The sequence below is a fragment of the Nyctereutes procyonoides genome, unplaced genomic scaffold, assembly GCF_905146905.1.
Source record: "Nyctereutes procyonoides isolate TBG_1078 unplaced genomic scaffold, NYPRO_anot_genome, whole genome shotgun sequence".
NCBI lineage: Eukaryota > Metazoa > Chordata > Mammalia > Carnivora > Canidae > Nyctereutes > Nyctereutes procyonoides.
The window spans coordinates 12,340,758-12,366,505 of record NW_026575030.1 but is presented as its reverse complement, the minus strand read 5'-3'; the positions used below and the strand labels follow the sequence as shown (position 1 = coordinate 12,366,505).

The 25,748-nt window shown below is 38.3% G+C and overlaps 1 protein-coding gene across 1 annotated transcript in view; it reads right to left on the bottom strand.

The window, feature by feature from the left end:
• The window catches only part of CNTNAP5 (contactin associated protein family member 5), a 798,328-nt gene extending 791,990 nt beyond the window's left edge, over positions 1–6,338 (bottom strand). Inside the window, exon 1 of the mRNA XM_055316368.1 lies at positions 6,167–6,338. Within this exon, the coding sequence (XP_055172343.1) occupies positions 6,167–6,248 (82 nt within the window). The 5' untranslated portion in view covers positions 6,249–6,338. The remainder of the gene's footprint in view (positions 1–6,166) is intronic.
• Between the last annotated feature and the right edge of the window lie 19,410 nt (positions 6,339–25,748).

Below are 25,748 nucleotides of genomic sequence, written 5' to 3'. Positions count from 1 at the left end.
TTGGGACACATTTCTTCAATAAGTTTTTCAAATGGATAACACGCACAAACTATTGATATATAAAACTTCCAACCACAGCTTAGAGAGAGAGTACCAGAGGTTCAGGATGGTGTCATTGGGGTCAGGTTATCGGTTTGCAATAAAATACAGTCTTTCCAGTAATTTACTATTAAAGCCATATTAAACAGCATTCAAACTTTTCCTTTTTATACTGAACTCTGGGCTATGAAGAAAGATTTTCATAGCTATATATTTGTGTATTTTCAGCTACATAGGAAGTGATTGTTAAAATTGCAAAAGCAATTTAATAAAATGAGATCAAACGTAGTACTGAGGTCAGATCTTCTTAGCATTTCTAAGACAATAATAAGTAATATTTTCTATTAAAAAATAAATCAAATATAATTAAAAAGTCTACAACAGGGCCATAAAAAATATTTTTTGTTGTTTAGAAATGGAAATTCTTAGTTGGAAACCATTCACTGATTCATCCATTCATTCATTCAATGTTTTAGGTATTGAATATAGACACTGAAATGAAATATGATAATCAGGGAGCTTTGCATCTACTTGGGGAGAAAAGGATTATAAGAAAGTGCTATGGAAATACCGTAAGTCATGCAGAGGCACTTAGCCTAGTGCGGGAAATGCACACGTGTGTGTGCGCATGCGCGCGCGTGTGCTCATGCACATACCTCTGTAACTGGAGAAAGTGAGAGCAGGTAAAAAATGGAAAAGGATAACTAGACCATGCAGAAAGAATATACAAAAAAATGCAAGTGGGATGCAGGATAGTATGGCTTGCTTGTAGAATGTGGAGTTCCCTATATTGGAAATTAGGGGACAGGGCAGGAATGGTGGAGATGCAATTTAGAGCATTAGGCAGGGCCAGATCAGAAATAGACCTGTACAGGGAGATGGGGCTCATACCTGCTATTTAATTAATACATTTGGTCTAACATCTAGAGACTTAGAAGACATGATGCCAACAGAGGTAGCTTCTGTAGTGTGTGTGTGTGTGTGTCTGTGTGTGTGTGTGTGGTCACAAGTCCTCATCAAGGCTATGGTCTTCCATAATCCAGTATTTTACTGAAACTTGTAAAAGAAAACTAAAGTGTCTGGGCGCTCATCTCAATGTGAGGCCCCTTATCTTTGACCATAGTGATGTCAGACATCTTACATCAAATCTATCTTTTCTTTCTTTCTTTCTTTCTTTCTTTCTTTCTTTCTTTCTTTCTTTTCTTCTTCTTCTTCTTCTTCTTTTTTTTTTTTTTTTGTAAGGGTTAACTCAGGAGTTGGCTCTGGTGGAAACTGCTACCTCCCTGCCCTTTGATATGGATAGAGGTATAGAGACTAACTTTAGGGATCCTAAGACAACTTGCAGGCTCAAAAAGCCCCCAGTTGCATGCATGGGAATTGATTTCATATCTTGCAAAGTCTGATCTTTGGACATAGGTAGAGGCCCAGATCCTGATTTTTTTTTTCCATTGCATAGCTTTATGATCCTGGGAAATTATTAACTCCTGTTAACCTTAAATTTACTCATCTGTAAACTGAATTTAATAAAGTCTACCTAGCTGTACTGCCTTGCCAAATTATGCAGACATGGTATATGAAGTGAGAGATACAAAGAGCACAGCAGTTAGTAGGAATTCAAACCAATTATGTTGCTATTCTAAATATAATTGCTTAACAATTTAGAATACGACCATCCCAGAAGTATCCAAATGGAATGACCAGTAGGCAACATCAGGAAAGGCAAAACTACATTAGGACTAGATAGGGCCTTGAATAACTATTTGATCCAACTCCTTCAATTAACACACCATGATCATTAAGATAAGTCGATAACCTCTACGAGGATACTTTCCGGAAAGTGTCAGAGTTTTGATGAATGAAGACAGCTTCCCTTATGTATTAAAAATGTCATTATTGGCTCCAAATGAGTACACTGAATCTTCCAAACAAAATTCCGTTGAGTGAATGACTACTGTATTATGATCTTTGTGGTAACTAGACTTTCTCCCCACCTTCCTAACTAACAAGGATAATTAGCTTTGTGCAAACAAGCCATATTTCAGCAGAGTTCTGGCATACAAACTAAAGAGCTCTGGATCACCAACTAAAGCTTTTAGGAAAATTTCAAATGATGTAACATTATTTTGTTTCGTAACAAATGGGCACAGAAAAGTAAAGTGATGTAGGTAAGGCAAACTAGGTCAAATAAAAGAAAGGAGAGGCTACTGGGAAGAGCAGGGGGAAAAAAAAGAAAAGTTCAAGTTAGAATACAGCTATTCATTTGAATGAGAATAGGGGCTGGGGTGAGGTTATTCTAATGGAAACTAATTTTCTCACAATTCTGTACCCTAGTGTGGACACTGTTCTAGTTTTTCATTTACCTGTTCCGACTGTGGAAATACCAATCTGGTCTGGAGATGAGGGCTATGAGGGATCGAAGTGAAAGAGAGTTCACATGGATTGTCAAAGATGAGCCTGTTCAACCATGGGAAAACCTTTAGGACTCTTTCAAATGAGCATTATAGTGCTTCCTTCACTTCTGCTGATGGTAAATGCCACAAAAGCATACCGCACTTTCCTGCTGAAAAAAAAAAAAATCAGCCTGATCTTTGTTTATTTATAATATTACCTATTGATTGGGTTTGTGCCTAAGCTTCAGATAACTCCGGGTATACTGCATCTCTTTATTTAACGGTGTTTATGAATATGATGGACATCCTCGTATATTTTAGATGAAGTTCTGTCTGTGCTGAAAGGCATCGTCACAGAATAAAGAGTTTTTTCTTTCTTTCTCAAGGCTGTTATCTCTGTGAACCTGACATGCACCACCAAACAGTTAAGATGCTTGGAGATCATTCAAAGTGACTTGCTGGGTCAAAATTAAGGCTGTCATAACCACATAGCATCTGAATATTGGCCAAAATAAAGAGTGACCCTGTAAGTACCCCATGCATTGCTCTGATCTCCTGAATGCAATTTCTTCCATTATCACAGTCTTCCAACACACTTAATATTTGAAGAATCTCCTCAGTCAAATACTGAGCTGCTATTCTGTTTGGGAGAAGATACATATCTCAATTGCTGCTTTATACCCAAGCCTGCGAGCACAGCAAAGTTCCATAACTGTACGGGCATTTGACATGTCAGCTGTGGCATAACTAGGGCTAAAACCGGTCAGCATTTCAAACTCTCAGTTTCACTTGAACCAGCTCTCAAGCCACGTTGTTTCTTCTTGTGTCAACGGAGTTGATATCATATGTAAAATGGTTTTTCATTTAACACTGGCCTATCAGAGCTACATTCAAAATTAACTAATTCCCTGAGGGTAAACCCAAAGGAAATGTTGTAGCTAGTTAATATCCTGAAAATCTGGAATGGGGGAATTTCCAGACTTTTTATTACTGGTTGGTAATTATGGTCTCTGCACAGATTCATAATAGCTATTCTGTAGCTGGCCTTCTAACCTGACTTTAATTTTGTTTAATTAGAAACTTATAAAATCTATAATCGGGTAAGCATTCATTTCTCTCTTGCAGACAAATGCCCGAGTTTTGGTCAGATTATGAGAAAACTAAACACACACACACACATACATTCCACATGCAACAATGTAATAGTAAAATATTATTATTGGAATAATACGATCAATTAAAAGTTGTTTTTATTTGAACAAAGTTCAGAAGCATACTTTGATACCATGGAGCGTCTCAGGCAAATAACCCATTTATAGGGCTACTTTCACAAATGACATAAAATGTTATTTCTAAAAAATAAAAATCTTGAAAAAAATTATCAAATAATCTATAAACTTCCACAAATTGACTATTTGAAAAGAGATTTACCTTCCCCAATACGTACATATAAATGTTAATGGATTGTATATAAATAGTAAACCAGATCCCTAAATTTAATGGATAAAGTATGTGGACAGTTGAAGTCTGGAAGAACTGCGCAATATTATTTTTTTTTTCCTTAGTAGTTCTGCATCACAGGTTCTAAAGACCACCAAGATAAACTGAGTTGAGAAGTACTTTTCTGCTGTCATGCTATTGTATTAACACATTTTGTTCAGCATAATAAAAAAATTATCATTATTCTTTAAGAACATGGACCCCCAAATATCTAGCAAGGAGCGTGCATTCAATTGAAATGTTGATTGGAAACTGGGGAAATTAAACTGTCACTGATGAAATACTAAAGCTCATTATCACAAAGTTCCATTTTAAATGTTGAAAATTAGCTTTATTGCTGCATCAGTAATGATAAGCATGAGCCTTAAATCCACGCCATTTGGGTTTTATGAGCATTATTACAACATATTAACCATAATTCAATTAATTTACAGAAATGGGCATTCTACAATTTATTTTTTCCCTTACTCTTAAGAAAAGGTGCTACATCAGGAAGCCCCAACCATATTCCTATAGAGTATGTTCTATCTATTTTACCCTTACTCCTCTCCCCACCTTTGTGGATCTTCAAAATATTCACTATTTCCAGATAGGTAAATGCGCTAAAGGAAAAACAGCTCTTTTGCTGCTGTACCTTTGCATCATTAGGACAATACTGACCTCTAGTGTTTTAGGAGGTAGAGAGGCTAGCTCAGCACCATGCCTAACTTCCTCTAACTAAACCACTTAGATGTTTTTCTAAAGCACCATGGGAACAATTTCACTTAAAAGAAGAAGGAGGAGGAGGGGAGGAGGGAGGGAGGGAGGGAGAAGGAGGAGGAGGAGGAGGAGAAGAGAAACATCAGATTGTAACCTTTTCCTACCTATTCTCTGAAATGATTTCTACACCAAGTCCCTCTGGCCCCTCCCTTTTTGAGAGGATGACCTCTTCAGCACTCCTTTAGTAGAATACTAACTTTGATAAAATCTTGATAAGGCATTACCACTAACTACAGATTCTGAATCTCCAAAACTTCCAATCACAGACAGAAACACTAGCTCTGCTTTGGATCATTTTCAGTAAACAACATTTGTCTAATTGTCTTCCCTTGAGGTGCAACTCTGAGTTGAGTATCTCTCACTCAAGGTCCTCTTGAACCTAAGAGGGTGGGGAGGGAGGGAGGAGGACCCACAAGTACTAAGTCGTCTTCCTATCTTTCTCTAAGAATGATGCTATGAGTTCCAATATAGATAAGCATTTCTGAGGTTCCTGGGTGGGTGGGTGGGTAGCAGACAGGGGAGTTAAGCCTAGAAACTCAAGGAACCTTGATAAACCATCTTTGGAAACAACACAGATGGCTTAATTGCGTTCTTTCTCATTTAGGAGTTTCCAAGCTGGAAAAACTTCCCTCTCTCCGCCTAGAGAGGCAGCTGAGCAATTGAGCTTGAACCTCCGATGGCTCTAGCGATTTATTCAACTTTGACGAACTCGGTTCTTTAAATACACAGTGCAGGTGGCGGATCCCCAGGTGTCCAGCCTTCCTGCCTATTAAATTAAATGCCCTGCACTTGCTGAGGTTAGAGCTTGGACGACGGAGTGCACACTTAGTGCATGCTCGTTATGTGTTCTTTGGCACAAAGATTTTGGGGGTGGAGTGTGCATCAGAGCTCTTCCTCCTGTAACAGGGGCAGCCATTGATCTTGTGGTTTGACTACACTGGGCCGTGACTCTTAGGCCAAAACTCCCAATCCTATTAAACCGGTGCCAGTTGGTTGCACGATACCCCAACTGGAGCCTTCTGCCTAGGGGAGAGCGGAGAGCCCTGCCTTACGAGGCACTGGGCATAGCGCAGACCCCCGGCAGCCGCATTCGGGGATGAGCCTCTGCCACCGAGTGCAGCGGCTGGGAGCATCCCTGGCTCTAGAAGCACAACCCTGGGCGCGTGCGATCCGGACGCCGGGCCCTGCTCGGGAACGGCTCTGGCGGAAACCAGACAGGCCAGGCGTGAGGCTGAGGGAGGAGAACCTTCCCTTCTCCCCGAACTTTGCGATTCCGGGAGAAGGGGAGGAAATTGAGCGGGGCCGGCTCCCCCGAGCTCTGCCAACTTTTGGGAGGGTTTGCGCGGCAGAAGCTCACCAGTCAGCATCCCCCCTTCTCCTCCGCTCGGAGCAGACACGGTCGAACCTGCTCGGACAGTTGCGCGTCCCCACCCCGCCCGCCCGCCCCCGGCCCCCGGCCCCCGGCCCCGGGTACTCACAGTTTGTCGCCGAGGATCCCAAATGCCACAAGCCGGAGAGCAGCAAAGTGAAAACGCTGGTCAGCCGTGGTACAGGATCCATTTCCCCGAGTGAGCGGTCCCTCCCGATCGAATCCCAAATTTGCAGGCTCCAGCCGCGGCTTCTTGTGTGTGTGTGTGTGTGTGTGTGTGTGTGTCCCTCTGTCCTCGGCACCGCCTGACCCCCTCCCACCCCCCCAGGAGAGACACTGGCGGCTTCACTCCATCCCGGGTCCAGGCGGGTCACCGAAACCTGGCGGGCTCTGCCTCGGAGCTGCGGCTGAGGCTTGGGGCGCGCACCTGCCTCTCGCTGCGCTCGCCCGCCTCGCCCGCCTCGCCCCCCGCTTCCCGGTGCAGATCCGAGCCCCGCGGCAACCCCGGCGGCGAGCGGGCGGACGCCCCTGCACCCCGGCCGCCGGCGCTGGACTCCGCACCCGGGCCGGCCGCTCCTTATAGGCGAGCGGGGCGCACGGCACCGCCCCCGGCCAGGCCCGCCCCGCGCTCGCCTATAAGAGCGGCCTGGGCGGGTCCTCCGCGCGCTCCTGCGCCCCGGCTCCAGGCCCCGCGCCGCTGCCCTGCGCCCCCGCTGCCCGGGGCCGGGGCCGGGGCCGTCTCCGTCCCTGCCCTCCCTCCCCTGCCCTGCCTCCCCCCGCCCGGGGGACCGCCGAGAGGCACCCACGCTTGCACCGGGGCCTCGGGAACGCTGCCGCCCGAGGGGCGCTGGAAGGAGTTGGAAGACGCAACGCATCAGCAGGAGCGAATTTCCCAGGGACAGCTTGGCAGCGAGCTAACGAGAGGCCGTTTTTTTTGGGTTTTTTTTTTTTTTTTTTGGAGAGGAGAGGGAAGACTTGAATCCTTGAATGATGCGCGAGGTCTCCCTCCGTGTTTGTTCCCACTATGCGAGGCCGACGGGCACCGGTGGCGCCGGGGTTTCGGTCCAGCGTTGCAGCCGCGCCCCCGCGCCCCCGCGCCCCGCGCCCCCCGCTCCCACCGCTCGCGCTCGCGGGGCGGCCGCATCCAGGCGTCCCTCCCCGCTGTCCGCACGCAGCTTGGGGCGGGCACTGCAGGGCTTTCGGTTCCCGGGGGGGGGGGTCACCAATCAGGGGAGGTAACGATGCGAACCAGGGTGGGGTCTGGTTGGCTTCTAAGGTTGGAGACCCGAGCGCCCCCTCCACCCCCCACCGCGCACACCCCTCTTTCCGCTCCTGCGGAGGGATTTCAGCTTAAAAAGGGGGGTGGGGTGGGGTGGGGGGAGGAGTTGTGGCTTCTTCCTAGAAGCTTCCTGTTGGAAACTCTGGTTCTGTCTCCGGCTTCTAGTTCACATCTGGGGACTCTCCTGCTTTACCATAAATCAATTTATTTTGTTTTTATTGGAAGCTGTCGGAGAGCTGCCAAACCTTAACAAAATGAAGGACCATAATGACTTCTCCTATGTGAGGCTTACGATCAAGTGAGGCTCAGAATCACCTCAGAGGATGTTGGTGCCTCCTCTTCCCTCCCCACCACCCCCAGCAGCAGCGTCCAGGCCGACTGATTTCACGCTGTAGGTTCCTGACAACAGCCTTGGTCTTCAGCTCTCAGCTGCACGGGGACCGCAGGTTGAGCTTCTGCAGGAATCCGGAGGTGAACCTTGTGGTTTTGGTTAGGGTTGGACTCAGGGCATTGGAATACTAAAAGGTAGTTGAGTGACTGTTGGATTTGCGAGACCATTACTTTATTAGAGGGAAAAAAAAATAAAGAATTCTGAGGGGCCTTTCACTTGTAATTTACAATGACCCTCTCTCTTGTCTGTAAGCTGCTTCTTCTTCTTCTTCTCCTTCTTCTTCTTCTTCGTTTTGAAGATTTTATTCGAGAGAGAGAACCAGCGGGGTGGGGGGATACTGGAAAAGGGAGGGGAAGAGAGACAGGCAGATGCCCTGGTGAACAGGGAGGTGGAGCTCAATCCCAAAACCCTGGGATCCTGACCTGATTGGGGGTTGGGGGGGGGGGTGGTTGAGCGGTGCTTGCCTATAAGCTTCACACCGAAAATAATCATGTTAGCTACTAGTCTCTTGTGCAACCAGAAGACTTCTCCAGCATAGGCTTTACCTGTGGAAGAAAGGCCATCCCAGGAGATGGTGTACTACGACGGATTAAAGCAGAGGTGATTCAAAAAACTGACCCTGTGGCAGGGGTCTGAGTAAGGAGGGGCCTAGTGTTCAAAGTCAAGCTGATCAGGCCTGCTTTTCCTACTGAGGGCCCCAAGTGGCTGCCACTCATCTTGTGGCCTTTGAGCATTTCGGGTTTAAAAACACCTATGTGGTAGTTTAATCATACTAGAGAGTGTAGGAAAAATATGCACCATTATCCATCTTTGTATGTTCTTTAACACTTGGACATTCTTTAGAAGAAATAAAATAGCTGTTTAACGTTGCATCCCTGCCGTTTTTATAGATTATAAATTACGAGTATAATTTAAGTTACTTTTGCATTCTTGTCTAATCCCATTTATCTCCTACCATATCTAGAAGTACTTTTTTTTCATTCTGATACATCATGTTTTTATACATTTATACATCTACACATATTTACATACCTAAACAATATATGGTATCACTTTGACTATCTTTAATCAATATATAAATGATACCATATTGTTTCATTTTGCACCTTGCAATTTACTTAATATTATATTTTTCAGACTTATGTGTTTGGATACATGTAGTGCTGATTCTTTCATTTTTAACTGCTGTATTATATTTCATTTTATAAATATGCCACAATTTATTCATTAATTCTACTGCTTATGAATCTACAGACTATTTCCAAATTTGTTTTTCTTTGCCTTTTTTTAATTTTTAAGTGGGGGCTGGGCAATGGGGGGAGAGGGGAGTGGCTGACAGAGGGAGAGGGAGAGAGACAACCTTAAGCAGGCTCCATGCCCCAGGCAGAGCCCTATGCAGTGCTGGATCTCACAACCCTGACATTATGACCTGGGCCAAAATCAAGAGCTGGAGGCTTAACTGACTGAGCCACCCAGACATCCCTCCAGGTTTTTGTTTTTGTTTTTGTTTTTTTTCTCAACATAAACTCTTATACCTGTCCCTTAGTATTTCTCAAATATGAACTTAGGAGTAGGATTTCTGGGTCATAAGGAATGCTTATCCTCAGCTTTAGTATGTCTCTTCAATTGCTCTATTAAATGATGTTAGCAATTCACACCCCGTCCCCCACTAGCAGTGTGTGAGATTCCCCCCAGCTCCACAGCCTTACCAATAAAGGCCTCTCTTTTACATATGGGAAAATGATATCCAGGGAATACAAGTTTTTGTTCACTGAGTTTAATGCTCTACAATATCATCCCACCTTCTGCACCAATCCAAAAATATTTAGATAAATAAAATATTTATTATATATTATATATAATTATGGAAGATGTGGGCTTAATTTCCTTTCACAATGACTTAAATTGCATGTATTTGTGTCAATAAAATGTGCTTGAAATATATATTAAAAGACAATCAGAGAAATTGTTACACAAAACCCCCAAACTAAAAAAAAAAAAAAAGAAAAAAGAAAAAGAAAAAAAAAAAAAACCTCCAAACTGTGAATAATCTTCTAGATATTAGTAAATATTGGAATTCTGAGTTTAGATGCCCATATGCAAACCTAGTGTATACTATATAAATTGCACCTAATTTAAAGTCCTATTTACAGTTGTAGCTTTTTTCCCTCTCTCTCAAATACACCTGTTCTCAGAGCAACTTTGAGCTTTAAACAGCAGACATTTGTCTAAGATTTGTTAACATTTCAGTAAGAATACTGCAGCTCTGAATAGAGTGAGGGGTAAACAGCTGTTCTTCTTAGACAATAGTGTAAACAATGCCATCTTCTGGGGGCATTTTGCCAACAAGTTTTTATTAGCTGTAGAATATTAATCACTGTTAAAACTGTTCCCAGCCAGATTGATATTTACCTTTAGAAATTCTTTTGTAAACCTTTTAGTCTGATAAATCCACCTTTCAAATGCTGAAGTAGAAGCTGAATAATCTCCCCATTTCCCCCCATGTTGCTTTATTTAGAAGAACTCATCCTTGCAGAGTGCCTTACTTTCAAGAAGCTTAAAAATTATGCATAGATAGAGCAGATTGATTGCTAACAGGAAATGGGGGAAAATGGATAATTGAAATCCTCAAATGCCTGCATATTTAGAATGATAAATCTGAACATCTTCTCAAGACAAACTTATGTCTGAAATCTTAAAAAAAGGAATGAAGTGGACAGGATTCAGTGTTCATGTCCCTTTAATTTTCCCTCAGGCCCTTCTACTTCTTTCCCTTTAAAAGAGCAGAAGGGAAAGAATCATTCATCAACTGGAATCTTAGCCTTGGACTATTCAACATGTGGTTTGCCTCATTGATTTTGTAATCCTTCTGTGAGGTATGTAGTAGGTATGTATGGTAATCTGCATTTGGTCTTTCCAGATGAGATCCTAAGAGGAGACAGATATTGACATGTTAAGTATCATACAGAATTAATGGCTCAACCCATTTGGCACTTTTAAATGAACCCCCCCCCTCATCTTTTTCCTTTATATTTAGAGAGCTAATAGATAAAATTCACTGTAACATATGGGTACCTAGCCTGTATGGAAGAAGAGTCAGCATTGATCACAATAGGCTACTCTGTTGTATTAGTGCTTTTGGATTATTTCAGCTTCACATATTTATGTGGTTTTTTTTTAAGATTTTATTTATTTATTCGAGAGAGAGAGAGAGAGGGAGAGAGAGAACAAGCAGGGAGGAGGGGCAGAGGGAGAGGGAGAAAGAAGCAGATTCCCTGCTGAGCAGGGAGCCTGATGCAAGCTCTCTCCCAGGACCCACAGATCATGATCTGAGCCAAAAGCAGACACTTAACTGACTGAGTCACCCAAGTGCCTCAAGGTTTGTTGTAAAGATGGAAGGATGGTTCTGCAGCCATTCATATCTTTAAAATACAGTTTTTAAAAATATTCATGTGGCAGAAAGTTAATTTAATATTTTTCCTTTCATCCTTCTTTTAAAAAAATGTTTTCTTTTTCTTTTTCTTTTTCCTCTTTGGAGCATGTGGCCAGTAACATGCTATACCTGTAGGGCACTGGAAATGCTTCTCTTCTCTTGTGGAGCTAAAAATGATTTGGGAAAGTATGATGTAAACACATTAAAAAGTTAAGGTAACAATACAAGGTAGCATGTGATTAAGTGCCAAATGGCTCAGATAATAAGTGCTATAAGATTTTTTAAGTTGACAAAGATTGCTTCCTCTGGGAAGGAAAACTTGCAGTTGGCATAATGAAGTGGTTATCTCTTTGGGGGTAAAGGGATTTAAGTCACCCTGGCCATGAAGATTGTTTTCAAGTCAAGTTAGATCAGGTATCTTTGCTTTAACAAGAAGTCACATTTTAGGGTTATGCAGGCAAAATTCTACTTTTACAGAAGAATGGGCTTTTCTACTAAGGGAAATGGACTTCAGCCAAACAGAACGTTTCACATGAGCCTTTCCCCACTATTTTTCTCTCCTTGTTTCACCTCAAACTCAATCCTGTCACCACCATACTCATCTTTGACATCAAAACTAGTCATCTTCTAACATCAATCTCCTGCAAATAGAACAACCCTTCATATACCTTTACCAGAAACACGTATTTCTTAGCTGGTAATATGTCATGCTGTTTATGCATACTACTCGTTCTTCCTTCTGTGGACTACTTCTTCCCGAATGACTAATTTTCACTCACCATTCCACTCCAAAGTCAGCTACCACATCTCTCTTGAAGTCTTTACTGATTCCTGTGCAGTGCTTCTGTTCACATATGTTTTCCTAACCTTGAGTAGTTTCTCAGGAGTAATTTATCAATTAACATTCAATTCTGAGTCTTCAGCATACATGTAGGCTTTCAAAAAATATGTGATGAATGAATAGTGTTAGATACAAAAAGACTTTATCAACTTTTTACAGGGCTTCATCTACCCCCCACCCCCCACTTTCACCCCTGTTCACTCATTGCACCAGAATTCAGAGGCTCCTTTGAGGGCGTTTACTCTTATTTACCTTTTAAATCAAGGTGTCAATTACATGGAAAACCAATGCAAATGCAGTTTAGGTTAATATTTCTATAGTTTATTTTTTCCTAAGTAGATATTTCTCAAATACTTGGATTTATTTTTGGGGAGAATTCACCCTCTAAAGTATTTATGTAATTATATTTGTACAATCCCAGCCATATGAAGTCCAGAAACATATGTCAAGAAAAGGATCTCTCTTTTTCACGTATTTCTGACTTTTTCTGAGGGGAGTCCTCCTTACAATCACTGAGAAGTCATTTGTGATATATACCATGTTTCAGGACAAAGCTGTTTGGGGTTTAATGAAAAGTGTTCTGAGTTTAGAATCAGAAACCCTGAGCATTAGCCTTGACTTTGCAACTTACCAGGAATGAGACCTTGAGTAAATAATTTTGAGATTCAGCTTCCACATTTGTAAATTGTGATAATTTCTGGCTTAGGTATTTTGGCATAGTGAATAGAACCATACTAAAAGAGTTTTTGCTATGGAGGCACAGGTTATAAATATTATGCCTTAGTCCAAAGAAGACAATTTATCCAGTCTCTCTCTAATCACTAGATTTCTCATGCATTTTATTTGCCAGTTCATCTGTGGAGAAAGTATCTAAAAACATTACCTATTCTATGGGAATTATACATAATTCATTACTTAAAGACATCACAATAACTCAATCAACCAACATTAATTGATTGAGCAACACTAACGTACCCAGACATGTATCCTTTCCTTTTGGTTAAATAGGTGCCATAGAAAGAGTTGGCCTAGTCCTATCTTCAAGGTTCTTAGATTGCTCTCAATTTCTAGATGAGATAGTGTATGCAAACATAAGTAATGAATGCTGATAGGAGAGAAACCACTAAATCTAAGATTTCCAAATTCATTGAAGTGACAAACATTATTGGGTTCTTGACCAATAACCATTTGCAACTTCCTCCTTGATTGCAGAATAGGCTGGTGAAAGAATCATGATCTGACTAAGCCTTTACAATTACATTTCCCTTTGAGAGTGATTATCTGCTGCTTGCCTTGTGGCCCAGTTCTGACCAATAAGACTCAAGGGGAAGGAGAAATTTTCTTCTCAGAAAAGGCATAGGAGCATAAATAAAAATCTTGTTGTCCCTGCAGCTTTCCCCACAGTACAGTCAATATCTCATGAGGGCATAAAGGTTGTACTGCCAGTAGCCAGCTTGAGAATATGAGGGGATGGACAGGACAATGACATGGCCAAAAACAGAGACATTTCATGGGCATTAATGAGAGTATTGAGTTACTTCTACTCTGGAAAAATAAATGTCTGTGTTGTTTAAGCCACTGCTAGTTAGGTTCTCTAGAGGAAAACAGAACGTTTATTAAATACCAACTTGCAGTAAGCATTGTGACTTTGTTTTCTCGTTAGAATTCATGACAAAATTCTGAGGGAAGTATCATTTGCTACATTTGGCAGATAAGGATACTGAGGCTCGTGAAATTTAAGTGACATTGCCCAAAGCACAAAGCTATTAAGCAGAAATGCAGAGGTTCTGATTCCAGAGTTTTGGTTTATCATGCCATTTCTAGTGCCGCAATACTCAGAAATGAAATACATCTATTAATCTTCTGTGTCTGTGTGTATTTAACTTGCTCATTTGATCTCCAATATTACCAACAACTTGATTTCTATGATAAAAAATCTCTTTGGGTTACTGCTGCCCTGCTTCTGTCTCTCAGGGAATAGCTGTCTCTAAAGCCAACTTGCTGTTATTAACTTGGTTTACGAAAATTAATGAAGAGCAGCAGTAATCTCTTCATTGCCAGGTACACACCTGATCTTTAAGTCAGGCTGACATCTGAACATAAGATCTGTGGTAACCACTAGTATGAAAACTCTTCTACAAAATTTTAGCATTTTCCAAAGGTATATTTTTCCAGAAATAAATTGTTTGAAAGGAGAAAGAGCTTATTTCAAAGGATTATTTCATTATGTAACCTAATCCCTAGCATTTATATCCTTTTGTCCTCTTTGCATTTGAATCAGCATAGGAAACACAGTGAAAACATCTACAATTTGCTTTTTATTGGCATTTTTAATAAGGTGGAATGAATGTTAGCCTAGAGCCAGCAGGGGGTGTGTTGACTATTGGGAAGAAAAAAAAAAAAAACCGGAGCAGATTTGAAGCAGCAGCGTGGGAAACTTTGTAGGTTGCTGAATTATTGTTCATTTAGGGGAAGGTGGAGAGAGGATGCTGAAGAGGGTAATGGAACAAAACCAAATCTGTTGATGACTTACTCTAAATTTTTCTTTACAACTCCGGCATTATGTCCATTGAGAAATCATGCATGACCAAGATTATGATCAAACATAATGAATGAAATCTATTATCTTAATTATTTTTATTTGTATTAAAAATAAATATGCTACCTGTCTCTTTTGATGAAAAACTTAAAGTTTTTAATCACTTGAAGTTGTACAATGTAGAAAAATGTTTTCCGTGTCTCATTTATGTATGATATAGATATTTGACGATGTATTTTTCTGTATTTTTTTGTATAACCCCATTTTTATTTTCTTTACAAGTCACGTCAGTCACTATCTACTAAGTGTCTTCTCTCTTCTAGCCCTGTTTGAGAAACTGCACATTTTAGCTTAATTAGGGATAATCTGTGAGTTCGAGAAAATTGTGGCATAGTTACGAAGATAAATGCCTTCAAATTGCAGGAAAACTTGCTACGTGGTAAATACAATTTTTCCTTTGTTTTAGCATAAAAGAAACTCTATCTTAAAGGTCAAAATAATATGTAAGTATGACTTAAGACATTTTCTATTCAAATGGTTAAAATAGGGATGTTTGCAGTAAGAGTCAGGTGAATTCATTTAAGTGGAATATGTCTTGATTTAATTCACATAAGATCTCTATTTGAGATTCTATTATAAATCTACCAATGCATAATTAGATCAATGGGTTACATAGATAGTAATGGCTCAAAAGCTTTATACAATTTAAGAAAGAGGATTGATGGTATACAAACAACAGCAACAAAAAAGATAGAGACAAGGGTTTGGGAAACCTTAGCCCATAGATCAGATCTGGCCTGTTGTTTTTGTTTGAATACTACACAAGCTATGAATGGTTTTTTTACATTTTTTAATGGCTGAAGAAAATCAAACAAAGGATAATGTATCATGACCCTTCAAATTACATGAAATGCAAATTTCAGCGTCTATAAAGTTTTAGTCTATAAACAGTGTCTACAAATAACTTCTTTCTCTTTTCTTCCTTCCTTCCTTCCTTTCTTTCTTTCTTTCTTTCTTTCTTTCTCTTCTCTTTCTTTTTTCCCTCCTTCCCTCCCTCCCTTCCCTCCCTCTCTCTCTCTCTCTCTCTCTCTCTCTCTCTCTCTCTCTCAATACAGCCATAATAATTTGTTTCCATGTTACTATGGCTGCCTTTGCATTATGGTCGCAGAGTTGAAAAGTTTCCATAGAAATTATATGACCTGCAAAGCCTAAATTATTTACTGGATGACTCTTTACTGACTCCTGGTAGAGTCTACTAGGTGCAACACTGAAGCAGAATACAAAGTATAAAAGTATTGTACAATGAAGGACATGATATGGTTCGTTCATCCATTCAGATTTTTTTTTAAATCAAGACCCTTTGATATATCAGATACCATATGATAAACTAAGAAAATAAGGAAAATTTAGGCTGGATATATAGATTTATCTGTGCTAGTTGGATTGGATTAAATATATTTCTGTTAAGTGTGTTGAGTTTGAATCTTCACATTATTTCACTTCTCTTAAAAATAGAAAATGCATCGGTTCTCATTTTTTTGATCTTTTGAAATTATTGAGCAATTCTGATTATCTTCCATCTTGTTGATGGCATGTTTTCATGTATGCTTACATTTTGTATTTATTGTGGCACACTTTCAAACTTATATAATAGCAAAACTCCTATATATATCTTTACTTTTAGCATCTTTTAAAAAATTTTACCCTGTTTACTTAATAATATATACTCCTTGTCTCTCTTTCCTTCCTTTCTATGGCCATAGCCTTCTATATAGTTCCTCAAGTTATCTGACTCATCCAACATCTGGATCAATGTAAGGAAAGGTCCAGAAAGTGGCAGGCATAGAATAGCACTGAAAGCTCATGAAAACTCTTGTTTTAATATACAGACAGTTCCTACCTTCAGTTGGTTCAATTTACATAAAATATATATTTTACTTTATGATAGTCTGAAATTAATACATATTAAGTTGAAATGATACTTCAAATTTTGAATTTGGATCTTTTTCTGGGCTAGTGATAATGTGGCACTAATCATCTCTCATGATGCTGGGGAGCAACAGTGAACCATTTCTTCCTCATGAGGGTAAACAACTGATACATTCTGTACCTATAAAACCATTATGCTTTTCACTTAAATTATAGCATTCAATAAGTTACATGAGATATTCAACTTTATATATTATACTTTATTATAAAGTAGCTTCTGTGTTAGATGGTTTGGCCCAACTGTAGGCAAATATAAGTGCCCTGAGCGTCCTTAAGGTAGGCTGGGCTCAGCTACGGTATAGGTGTACTAAAGACATTTTTGACTTGCAATATTTTCAATTTGTCATGGATTTATTAGGACATAACCCCATCATATGTCAAGAGAGATCTGCATTTTGTCCCTGACAAGTAATTACAATTGCATCTCATGCCAAGGAGAAAAAATCCAAAACACTAGGAACTCACACTTGGAAGAGGACTTGACTTCTCTCAAAGCCAGGGAGTTTCCCAGGAAAAGTAATTTACAAGGTGAGAGACATGGATGAAGAGGGTGTATTTAAGGAACTTGAGGGAGGGAGTAGAATGGCCAGAAGGAAGACAACCAGATCTACTAGTGGTCTCCAAATGGAGAAGTGATTTAGCTGAGATTCAGCTTGTAGAAAGATTGTTATAAGTTTGCTATCTGTTGTGGGAAATAATAAAGGTATTGTAGGGGGTTTTAATTATTTCTTAAAGGAAGTAAGTGACTTATGGTTTCATATTTTGTAGTTTTGGGCTCCAGATGTCAGGTCATTTCTTAGAGATGCATTTGTAGTTACAAGGAGATAATGTGTACTCCTCCTTTCAACATCTGTTTTCACTTTAGATGTCTCTAACACCTTGCTCAAAGAAATAACAGCTTATGGATTTGAGATTTGGTGTCCAGAGTATTGGTCATATATTAAGTTTTCATCTCACTTGAGACATATGATAGAAAGGGCAAATTATTTAAATTATTTTTAACTGTAAAATGGAATGGCGCCAAATGAGAAGGTGATTGTGAGAATCACAAATGAAATGCAATGCTTAGTGCTTGAAGTGCTCATAAAATGGTTACTGTTATTCACAATTTAGTGCCTTTAAATACACTGATTTAACTTCCAGCAAGTCCTGTTTGGGACCATTCTATGTCTTTCACATAGAAAAGCTTCATAGGGAGAGCCCTCTTCCAGCAGTACGTGTACCTCCGAGGAACTTTGTAGGTGCAAAGTGTGTGTGTGTGTGTGGTGGGTGGGGTTTTTGTTTTTGTAACACACGAGGGAAGTTCACCTCAACTCATTTGTAAATAAAGACTTTTGTGGGTCCCTGTGTGACTCCAAGTGAAAAAAAAAAGCTTCATAGGGGTGGTAAGGTAATAATTATCAGCAATAATTATATTGACCTGGGAAAATGAGACTTTAGAATGTGGTCAATGCAAATTTTCTGTGTGATGTTTGTCTGAGATTCATTTCTGGTGGACAATGACTTATTTTCTGAAGAATTAATAGCAAGTTTCAGAATCTAAATGATGATACCTCACCCTCAAAAGAGAATTTGTTTTCAATACAGTGAGAACGAGTTGGCATAATAAAGCCTGTCTTAAAAATTTATAATGGGAAAAAGACAGATGGAGAGCAATTTATTTAAAGAGGACTTTTTATTTTATTTTTTTAAAAGAGGACTTTAGAGTAAAAGCAAAAAGTTGTAGCTCAGTGATTTTGGTCACAATGATTAGAAATTGGGCAAAATTAGATTTACAGATGGTGAAGGTTGAAAATTTGGTGCTAAATTTACTAGACAAATGCTTCTCAAGGAAATTCCATTGCTAGGAATTTACTGAATGACTCTGTATCTCTACTTCACAGTGCATAACTCTATCTTCTTGATACGATATTATTTCCTGGTTTAGGAAAGATTCATCTTACCTTTACAACTACAGAAAGCATTTTTTCCATACTGTATTGAGAATGGGAACATTTCAGTTGGCTTCTTAAGAATGTTCTTACTATAGACTTGAAATTCTATAAAAAATTGTATTACCATCTTTTTTTTCCTTTATTTGTAAGAAAACCTGATTAATGGTTTCAAAATCCACATCATAGTTTTCTAGCAATTTTTCCCTGGATGAAAATGAGAACTTGATTCAGTGTGAGTCTATGAATTGCTAGTGTACAACTTTAGATTTATAGGATTGGATAGAATTCAATTAGATTTTGGGGAAAGGGCGTTTATGAATAAAGTATATATACAATTTAATCTTGATCAAGCTTTTCATATGGGGGATGTTAACTATTTCAGTTGACAATCTTTGAACAACTTGCATAACTCCGTAATGACATTTGTTCTGCTATTAAATAGAAAATAGGGAGCCTGGGTGGCTCGGTGGTTGAGCTTCTGCCTTTGGCTCAGGTCGTGATCCTGGAGACCCGGGATCAAGTCCCACAACGGGCTCCCTGCATGGAGCCTGCTTCTCCCTCTGCTTGTGTCTCTGCCTCTCTCTCTCTCTCTCTTTCTCTCTCTCTCTCTGTGTGTCTCTCATGAATAAATGAAGAAAATATTAAAAATAAATAAATAAACAGAAAATAAAGCCAGCCCAGACCAAATATGTTAAAGTGAAACAGAGGAAGATGATAGCATCACTTAATGTTTTATTACTAAGAAGGAAATTAAAGACTTTGATAACTTTGGTTAAATTTATCAAAGATCAAATTTCCCTACTTGGACTGATTTAGGAAGGTGAGCTATTTGTTTCCATTATCAAGACTTTCAATCATGGCTTGAAATTATACCCATTTCTACTTACATGGGTTGATTCTGCACAGCAGATCACTGGGGCCATTGATAAAAAATGACAAATATTTTCTTTTTGAACAATATCCATAGATATGTTTGATGTTTTTGATGTGTCATTAGAGCCCTGAGGACTCTATATAGGAATGTTGTTCTAGACCTTTCGCTGTGGAGTTTAGTTTGTGATAGGAGGACTCAAACAATTTGGAGTTTATACATTCAACAACCATATCGAACACTTACCAGGTGCCAGGTCAGCATGTGAGCTGCACTAGCTGTAGGATGAATAAGCCGTATTCTCTGCTCCCAGAATGCTCCCACACATGGATGATAAGGCAGACACCATAACCACTAAATATATTTTTTTCACTGAATATATGTTAAATGATGAATGTATCAGGGAAAACTAGAGCAGGAAGAAATGGACTCTGCCTTTTGCCTTCCTGAAATTCAAGAACACAGATTTTTTTTTTTAATTTTTAATCTGATGAGCTGATGAGCAAAGTTCATCTGTTGTGGAAACAAAGGAGGGAATTTCAGGAGAAAGCAAAAGCCCAAAGTTATGTCTGTGTGCCATATGTTGGGGAAAATTTGAACCTTTCTAGTAAACTAGAATAAATGTTGTGTGCCTGGGATGCATACAGACACAATGAGAAGAATAATAGTATATGTAGTAGTAAATGTGTCAATGTTGTCTATATTTCAGATTTGTCAGAAAGGGGATTTGAATGAATGGCACTGCAGTGAGCATGGAGTACTAATATTTCTTCAAGATTGTGATTTCAATTCCTCTGGATAAATACTCCAAAGTGGGATTGCTAAATCATACGGTAGCTCTATTTTTAGGTTTTTGAAGAATCTTCATACAGTTTTCCATAGAGGCTATACCGTTATACAGTTTCATCAACACATACAGTGTGCAAGTGTTCCAATTTTCTTAAATCTTTATCAAAATTATTGTCTTTGGATATTTTTTGATAATATTCATCTTAATAGGTATGACATGATATCTCATTGAGGTTTTGATTTGAATTAGATAATTAGTGACATTGAGAATCTTCATATATCTGTTGGCTATTTGTATGTCTTCTTTGGGATAAATACATGAATGGATACTTCTCCATTTTTAAAATTGGGTTGTTAGGGTTTTTTTTTGTTTTTTGTTTGTTTGTTTTGCTGTTGAGATGTAGAAATTCCTTATATATTTTGGAAATTAACTCTTTATGAGATAAACAGTTTAAAAATTTTTTTTTCACTCTACAGGAAGCCTTTTAATCCTCTTGAGTGTTTCCTTCGCTATGCAGAAGCTTTTTCTTGATTTAGTTCTACTCATCTATTTTTGCTTTTGTTGGCTCTACTTTTGGTGTCATATCCATAAAATCATTGTTAATGTCATGAAACTGTCCCCCATATGCTTTCTTATAAGAGTTTTGCAGTTTTTTCTAGGAGTCTAACATTTAGGTCTTTGATTTATTTTGAGTTGCTTTTGTGTGTGGTGTAAAATAAGGATTTATTTTTCTCTTTCTTTCTTTTCTTTTTCTTTTTCTGTTGTTTTTGTTTTGTTTTGTTTTTGTTTGGTTTTTGGTTTTTGATTTCTTTTGTTTTATTGTATATATCCAGTTTTCCCAGCATCATTTGTTGAAGAAACTATCTTTTCTCTATTGTATAGTATTGGCATCCTTGTCAAAAATCAGTTGGCCACATATATGCATACTTATTCTGTGCTCTATATTCTGTTTTATTGGCCTATATGTTTATCATTATGCCACTACCAGACTGTTTTGATTACTTTAGCTTTGTAATATATTATGAAATCAGAAAGTGTGAGAACTTCAGTTTTGTTCTATCTCAAGTTGATTTGGCTATTAAGTTCCTTTGATTTCCCTGTAAATTGTAGAAATGTAGAAAAAAGGAAGAGCAAAAATAAAAGGGCAAAAGAAGAAATAAACAAAATAGAGACTAGATTAAAAAATCAGTAAAACTGAGCTTTTTAAAAAAATATAACCAAAATTAGCAAAACTTTAGCTAGATGCAGAAAAATGAGAGGGAAGACTAAAATAAATACAATCAGAAATGAAGAGGAGACATTAAATCTGACATCATAGAAATAAAAAGGATGAGAAAAAAACTGATTAACAATTAAAAAAACTGATATTAACAATAATATACCAAGACACTGGATAACCTAAAATAAATACATAAATTTTGGAAGCATACAACCTACCAAGATTGAATTCTAAAGTAAGAAAGTTTAAATAGACCCACAGCTAATAAGGAGACTAGGACAGTATTTTTATTATTTTTATCATTTTTTATTTACTATTTATTTATTTTTAATCAGTGTTTTTTAAAAGATTATACAAATAAAAGCTCAGGACTAGATGGCTTTACTGGTAAATTCTACCAAATATTTAAAAAGGAATCAACAGCAATTTTTTCTCAAATTTTTTTCTCATTTGAACTCCTTTTATGAAGCTAGCATTACCCTGACACCAAAGCCAAACAAAGATATCACAAAATGATAATACTACAGGCCAATATCCTAATAAATGTAGATAAAAAAGTTCTTAACAAAATACTGCCAAACTGAATTCAACTACACAACAAAACGATCAGAGAGCATAACCAAATAGGATCTATCCTTGGGATGCAAAGATGTTTCAAAATACAAAAACCAATTCATGTGATATACCTCATTGAAATAATAAAGGATAAAATCTTCATGATTATCTAAATAGATACAGAAGGGGCATGGGCAAAATTCAACATCCTTTCATGATAAATTTTCAAAAACTAGAAACAAAAGGAAATTACCTCAACATAATAAAGGCCACATATGAAAGCCCACAGCTAACATCATACTCAATAGTGAAAAACTGGAAGGTTTTCTTCTAAGATCTGGAATAACACAAAAATGCCTACTCTCATCACTTTTATCTAACATAGTACAAAAAGTCCTAGCCAGAGCAATTAGGCAAGAAGAACAAACAAACAAACAAAAAAGCATTCAAGTCAGAAAGGAAGAAATAACATTGTCCCTATTTGCAGATGATATGGTCTTATATACAGAAAACCCAGGAAGGAAGGAAGGAAGGAAGGAAGGAAGGAAGGAAGGAAGGAAGGAAGGAAGGAAGGAGAGAAAAGAAGGAAAGAAGAAGAAAGAAAGAAAGAAAGAAAGAAAGAAAGAAAGAAAGAAAGAAAGAAAAAGAGAAAACCCTAAAGATTCTGGGATGGGGGAGTTAAAACTAATAAACGAATTCAATAGTAATGCAAGATACAAATCAAAATACAAAAAAAAATCAGTTGGCATTTTTATACACTAACAACGAATTATCTGAAAATAAGTTTAGGAAAATAACCTCATTTACAATAACACCAAAAAAGAATAAAATACTTAGGAATAAACCTAAATATGGAAGTAAAAAACTAGTACACTGAAATCCACAAAACGTTGACTACAAAAATTAAATAAAACACAGACAAATATATATGGTACCCTGTTTTTATGGTTTGGAAAACTTAATATTGTTAAAGTGTCCATACTACTCAAAGCAGTTTACAGACTAATTCAAACCTTATCAATATTCCAATGGCATTTTTGTAGAGAAATAGAAAAAAGTTTGTTTGAATGTCTTATCTTTTAATGATTTGTAATAACATTTTGGTTTCCTCTCTTCAAATATGCTTATAGTAGTTTTAGCCTAGATGGGAAGGGAGCAACCAATGTTTGGCTAGTTCAGTGTGCTACTTAAAAAAAAAAAAAAGTAATTCCAGTCATATTTTCCCTAATGTCTTAAATTCTCAAAGCAACAGAAGTAGATACTGGGCAAATATGAAAATGATTTCGCAAACAATCAAGTAATTTCTTTGAAGAGATTTTATTTTTTTAAAAAGATTTGTTATTTTATTTATTCATAAAGACACAGAGAGAGGCAGAGACACAGGCAGAGGGAGAGCTCCCTGCAGGGAGCCCGAGGTGGGATTCGATCCTGGGTCTCCAGGATCACGCCCTGGGCTGCAGGTGGCGCTAAACCGCTGCACCACCGGGGCTGCCCTCTTTGAAGAAATTTTAAACTTTAAAGAACAATCTACAGGCCTTTTCAGTGTTTATAACTACATAAAACTATTAACCTTTAAAAATAAGTGACTTATTGTGCAAGCATATTCTTTCCCCTGACGGGAATAACAGAGAAATTCAATTTGGAGCATGCAAGCAAAGGCAAATCCAACAGACACTGGAGAGGAATATTATTTTATGGAGAAAAAGGAGAAAGTTGGCAGGTGTTGTTTTGAATGGAAGCTTGTAGAGAAAAGCAAAAATTAAGAGGGATGATGGTTTCTCACTGACTGAATTGTAGAGGTAGTTGGTTTCTTAGAGAAGATTCAATGTACATCTGTCCTGTTGGGACCTGATTGCTTATTCTTCCTTGTTGGTGATTCTTCTATTGGCATCTGTAATTGACAGTACTTCCTGTAATTGGCATTGAGTAAGCTCTACTTTTCCTTTCAGTTTCCTGAGTCCACTTTAGTGAGGTTTCCCCTGATTAATTTTCACAGAATATTCTTTTGAACTGAAGTGACTTAGGACTTGATCTCTTACACAAGAACTAGGCAAACACTTATTGTCCCTAAAGCCCCATGATAGTTAACATGTTACAGAATTCTAAATAGACTAGATATAGAAATGTTAAAGGATTATGTGAGTGGAACCATAGCTACAGATATGTCTTCTTCAAAACCCACTATAGGAATAATGGACTATGTATGTAGCTGTAATAAAATTGTCAAGATTTGACATGTGCTCCAGATTCTAGCATCTTCATAGAAAGAGGGTTTATTGTTTCTTGAAGGCATTCTCCTACTTATCAGGCATTCTCCAGTCTCCTGTACAGAGTAGGAGAGGTTAGGAAAACACATTCTTTCAGATGGCTTTCTCTTTTGAGTCCTAGCAGCCTGAGGGATCAGTCTAGTGAAACAATGTTGGAACAGCAACCTCTTGTAAGCTCTGAGTGGACTTAAAACTTGGGTCTATTCTGATCATTCGATCATTCTCCACTTTGCCATTTAGAACTGGAAAAGAGAGACCAAATATCAGCTCTTCTTCCTTCCTTAAGAACTTCTTGAGGAGAAGAATCACATCCTGCAAGACATACCCTATCACAGGGACTTGTGTTCGTCTCACACATATCTCAGTTGGCTTTCCTTATTATGTTAGAAAGCTCACAACTTTAAAAATCTACAAAAATGGGTTAACTAGGGTCTCCAACTTCAGAAATATTTATAAGAATCAATAGAAATATTTTGCTGAAGTCCCAGTAGCTTATGTTTTGGTTTTGTTTCCCTGGCCTCAAGAGACATATCTCAAGAGACATATATTAAGAAATTGCTATGGCTGAGGTCAAAGAGGTTGCTGCCTGTCTTCCCCTCTAGGATTTTAATGGTTTCCTGACTCACATTTTAATTCATTTTGAATTTATTTCTGTGTATGATGTAAGAAAGTTTCCAAGTTTTTTGTATGTTGCTTTCAAGTTTTCCCAACACCATTTGTTGAAGAGACTATCTTTTTTCCATTGGACATTCTTTCCTGCTTTGCCAAGATTAATGGACCATATAGTTTTGAGTCCATTTCTATCCATTGACTGATGAATGGATAAAAAAAGATGTGAGATATACAGATAGATATAGATAGATACAGATATGTGTATATTTATCTACAAAAGAGAGATGATAGGTAGATAGAAAAGGGAATATTACTCAGCCATAAAAAAAGAATGAAATATTACCATTTGCAATGACTTGGATGAAGCTAGACTGTATTATGCTAAGCAAAAGAAGCCAGTCAGGGAAAGACAAATACCATATGATTTCACTAATATGTGGAATTTAAGAAACAAAACAGGTGAGCATAGGAGGGAAAAAGAGGCAAATCAGGAAACAGACTCTTAACTACAGAGAACAAGCTGATGGTTAGTTCAGTTGGTGGGGAGGGGAGGTGGGTGGGGAGGTGGGTGGGGATGGGGGAAATGGGTGATGGGGATTAAGGAAGGCACTTGTGATGAGCACTGGGTGTTCTAAGTGTCGAATCAGTAAATTCTGTAACTAAAAATAATATCACACCATAAGATAACTAGCTGGAATTTAAATAAAACTTGGAGGAAAAAAATCAATAGAAAGAGCACTGTCATCTGGGAAGGTCATTATGATATACATATCAAGAATTGCCAAATGTGTATACTTTGTCACCCTGTGATGTCACTTTTGTTGAATGGCCTTAGGGAGTTTCTTCTAAATATAGAACTTATCATGAAGAAGTTTTCCTAAATAAAAATCCTAAAAATACACAAGGATATTTATTAAAGCTTTCTTCTTAAGAGTAAAAAAAATAGTCTGCCTTTTCAATATGATGTATAG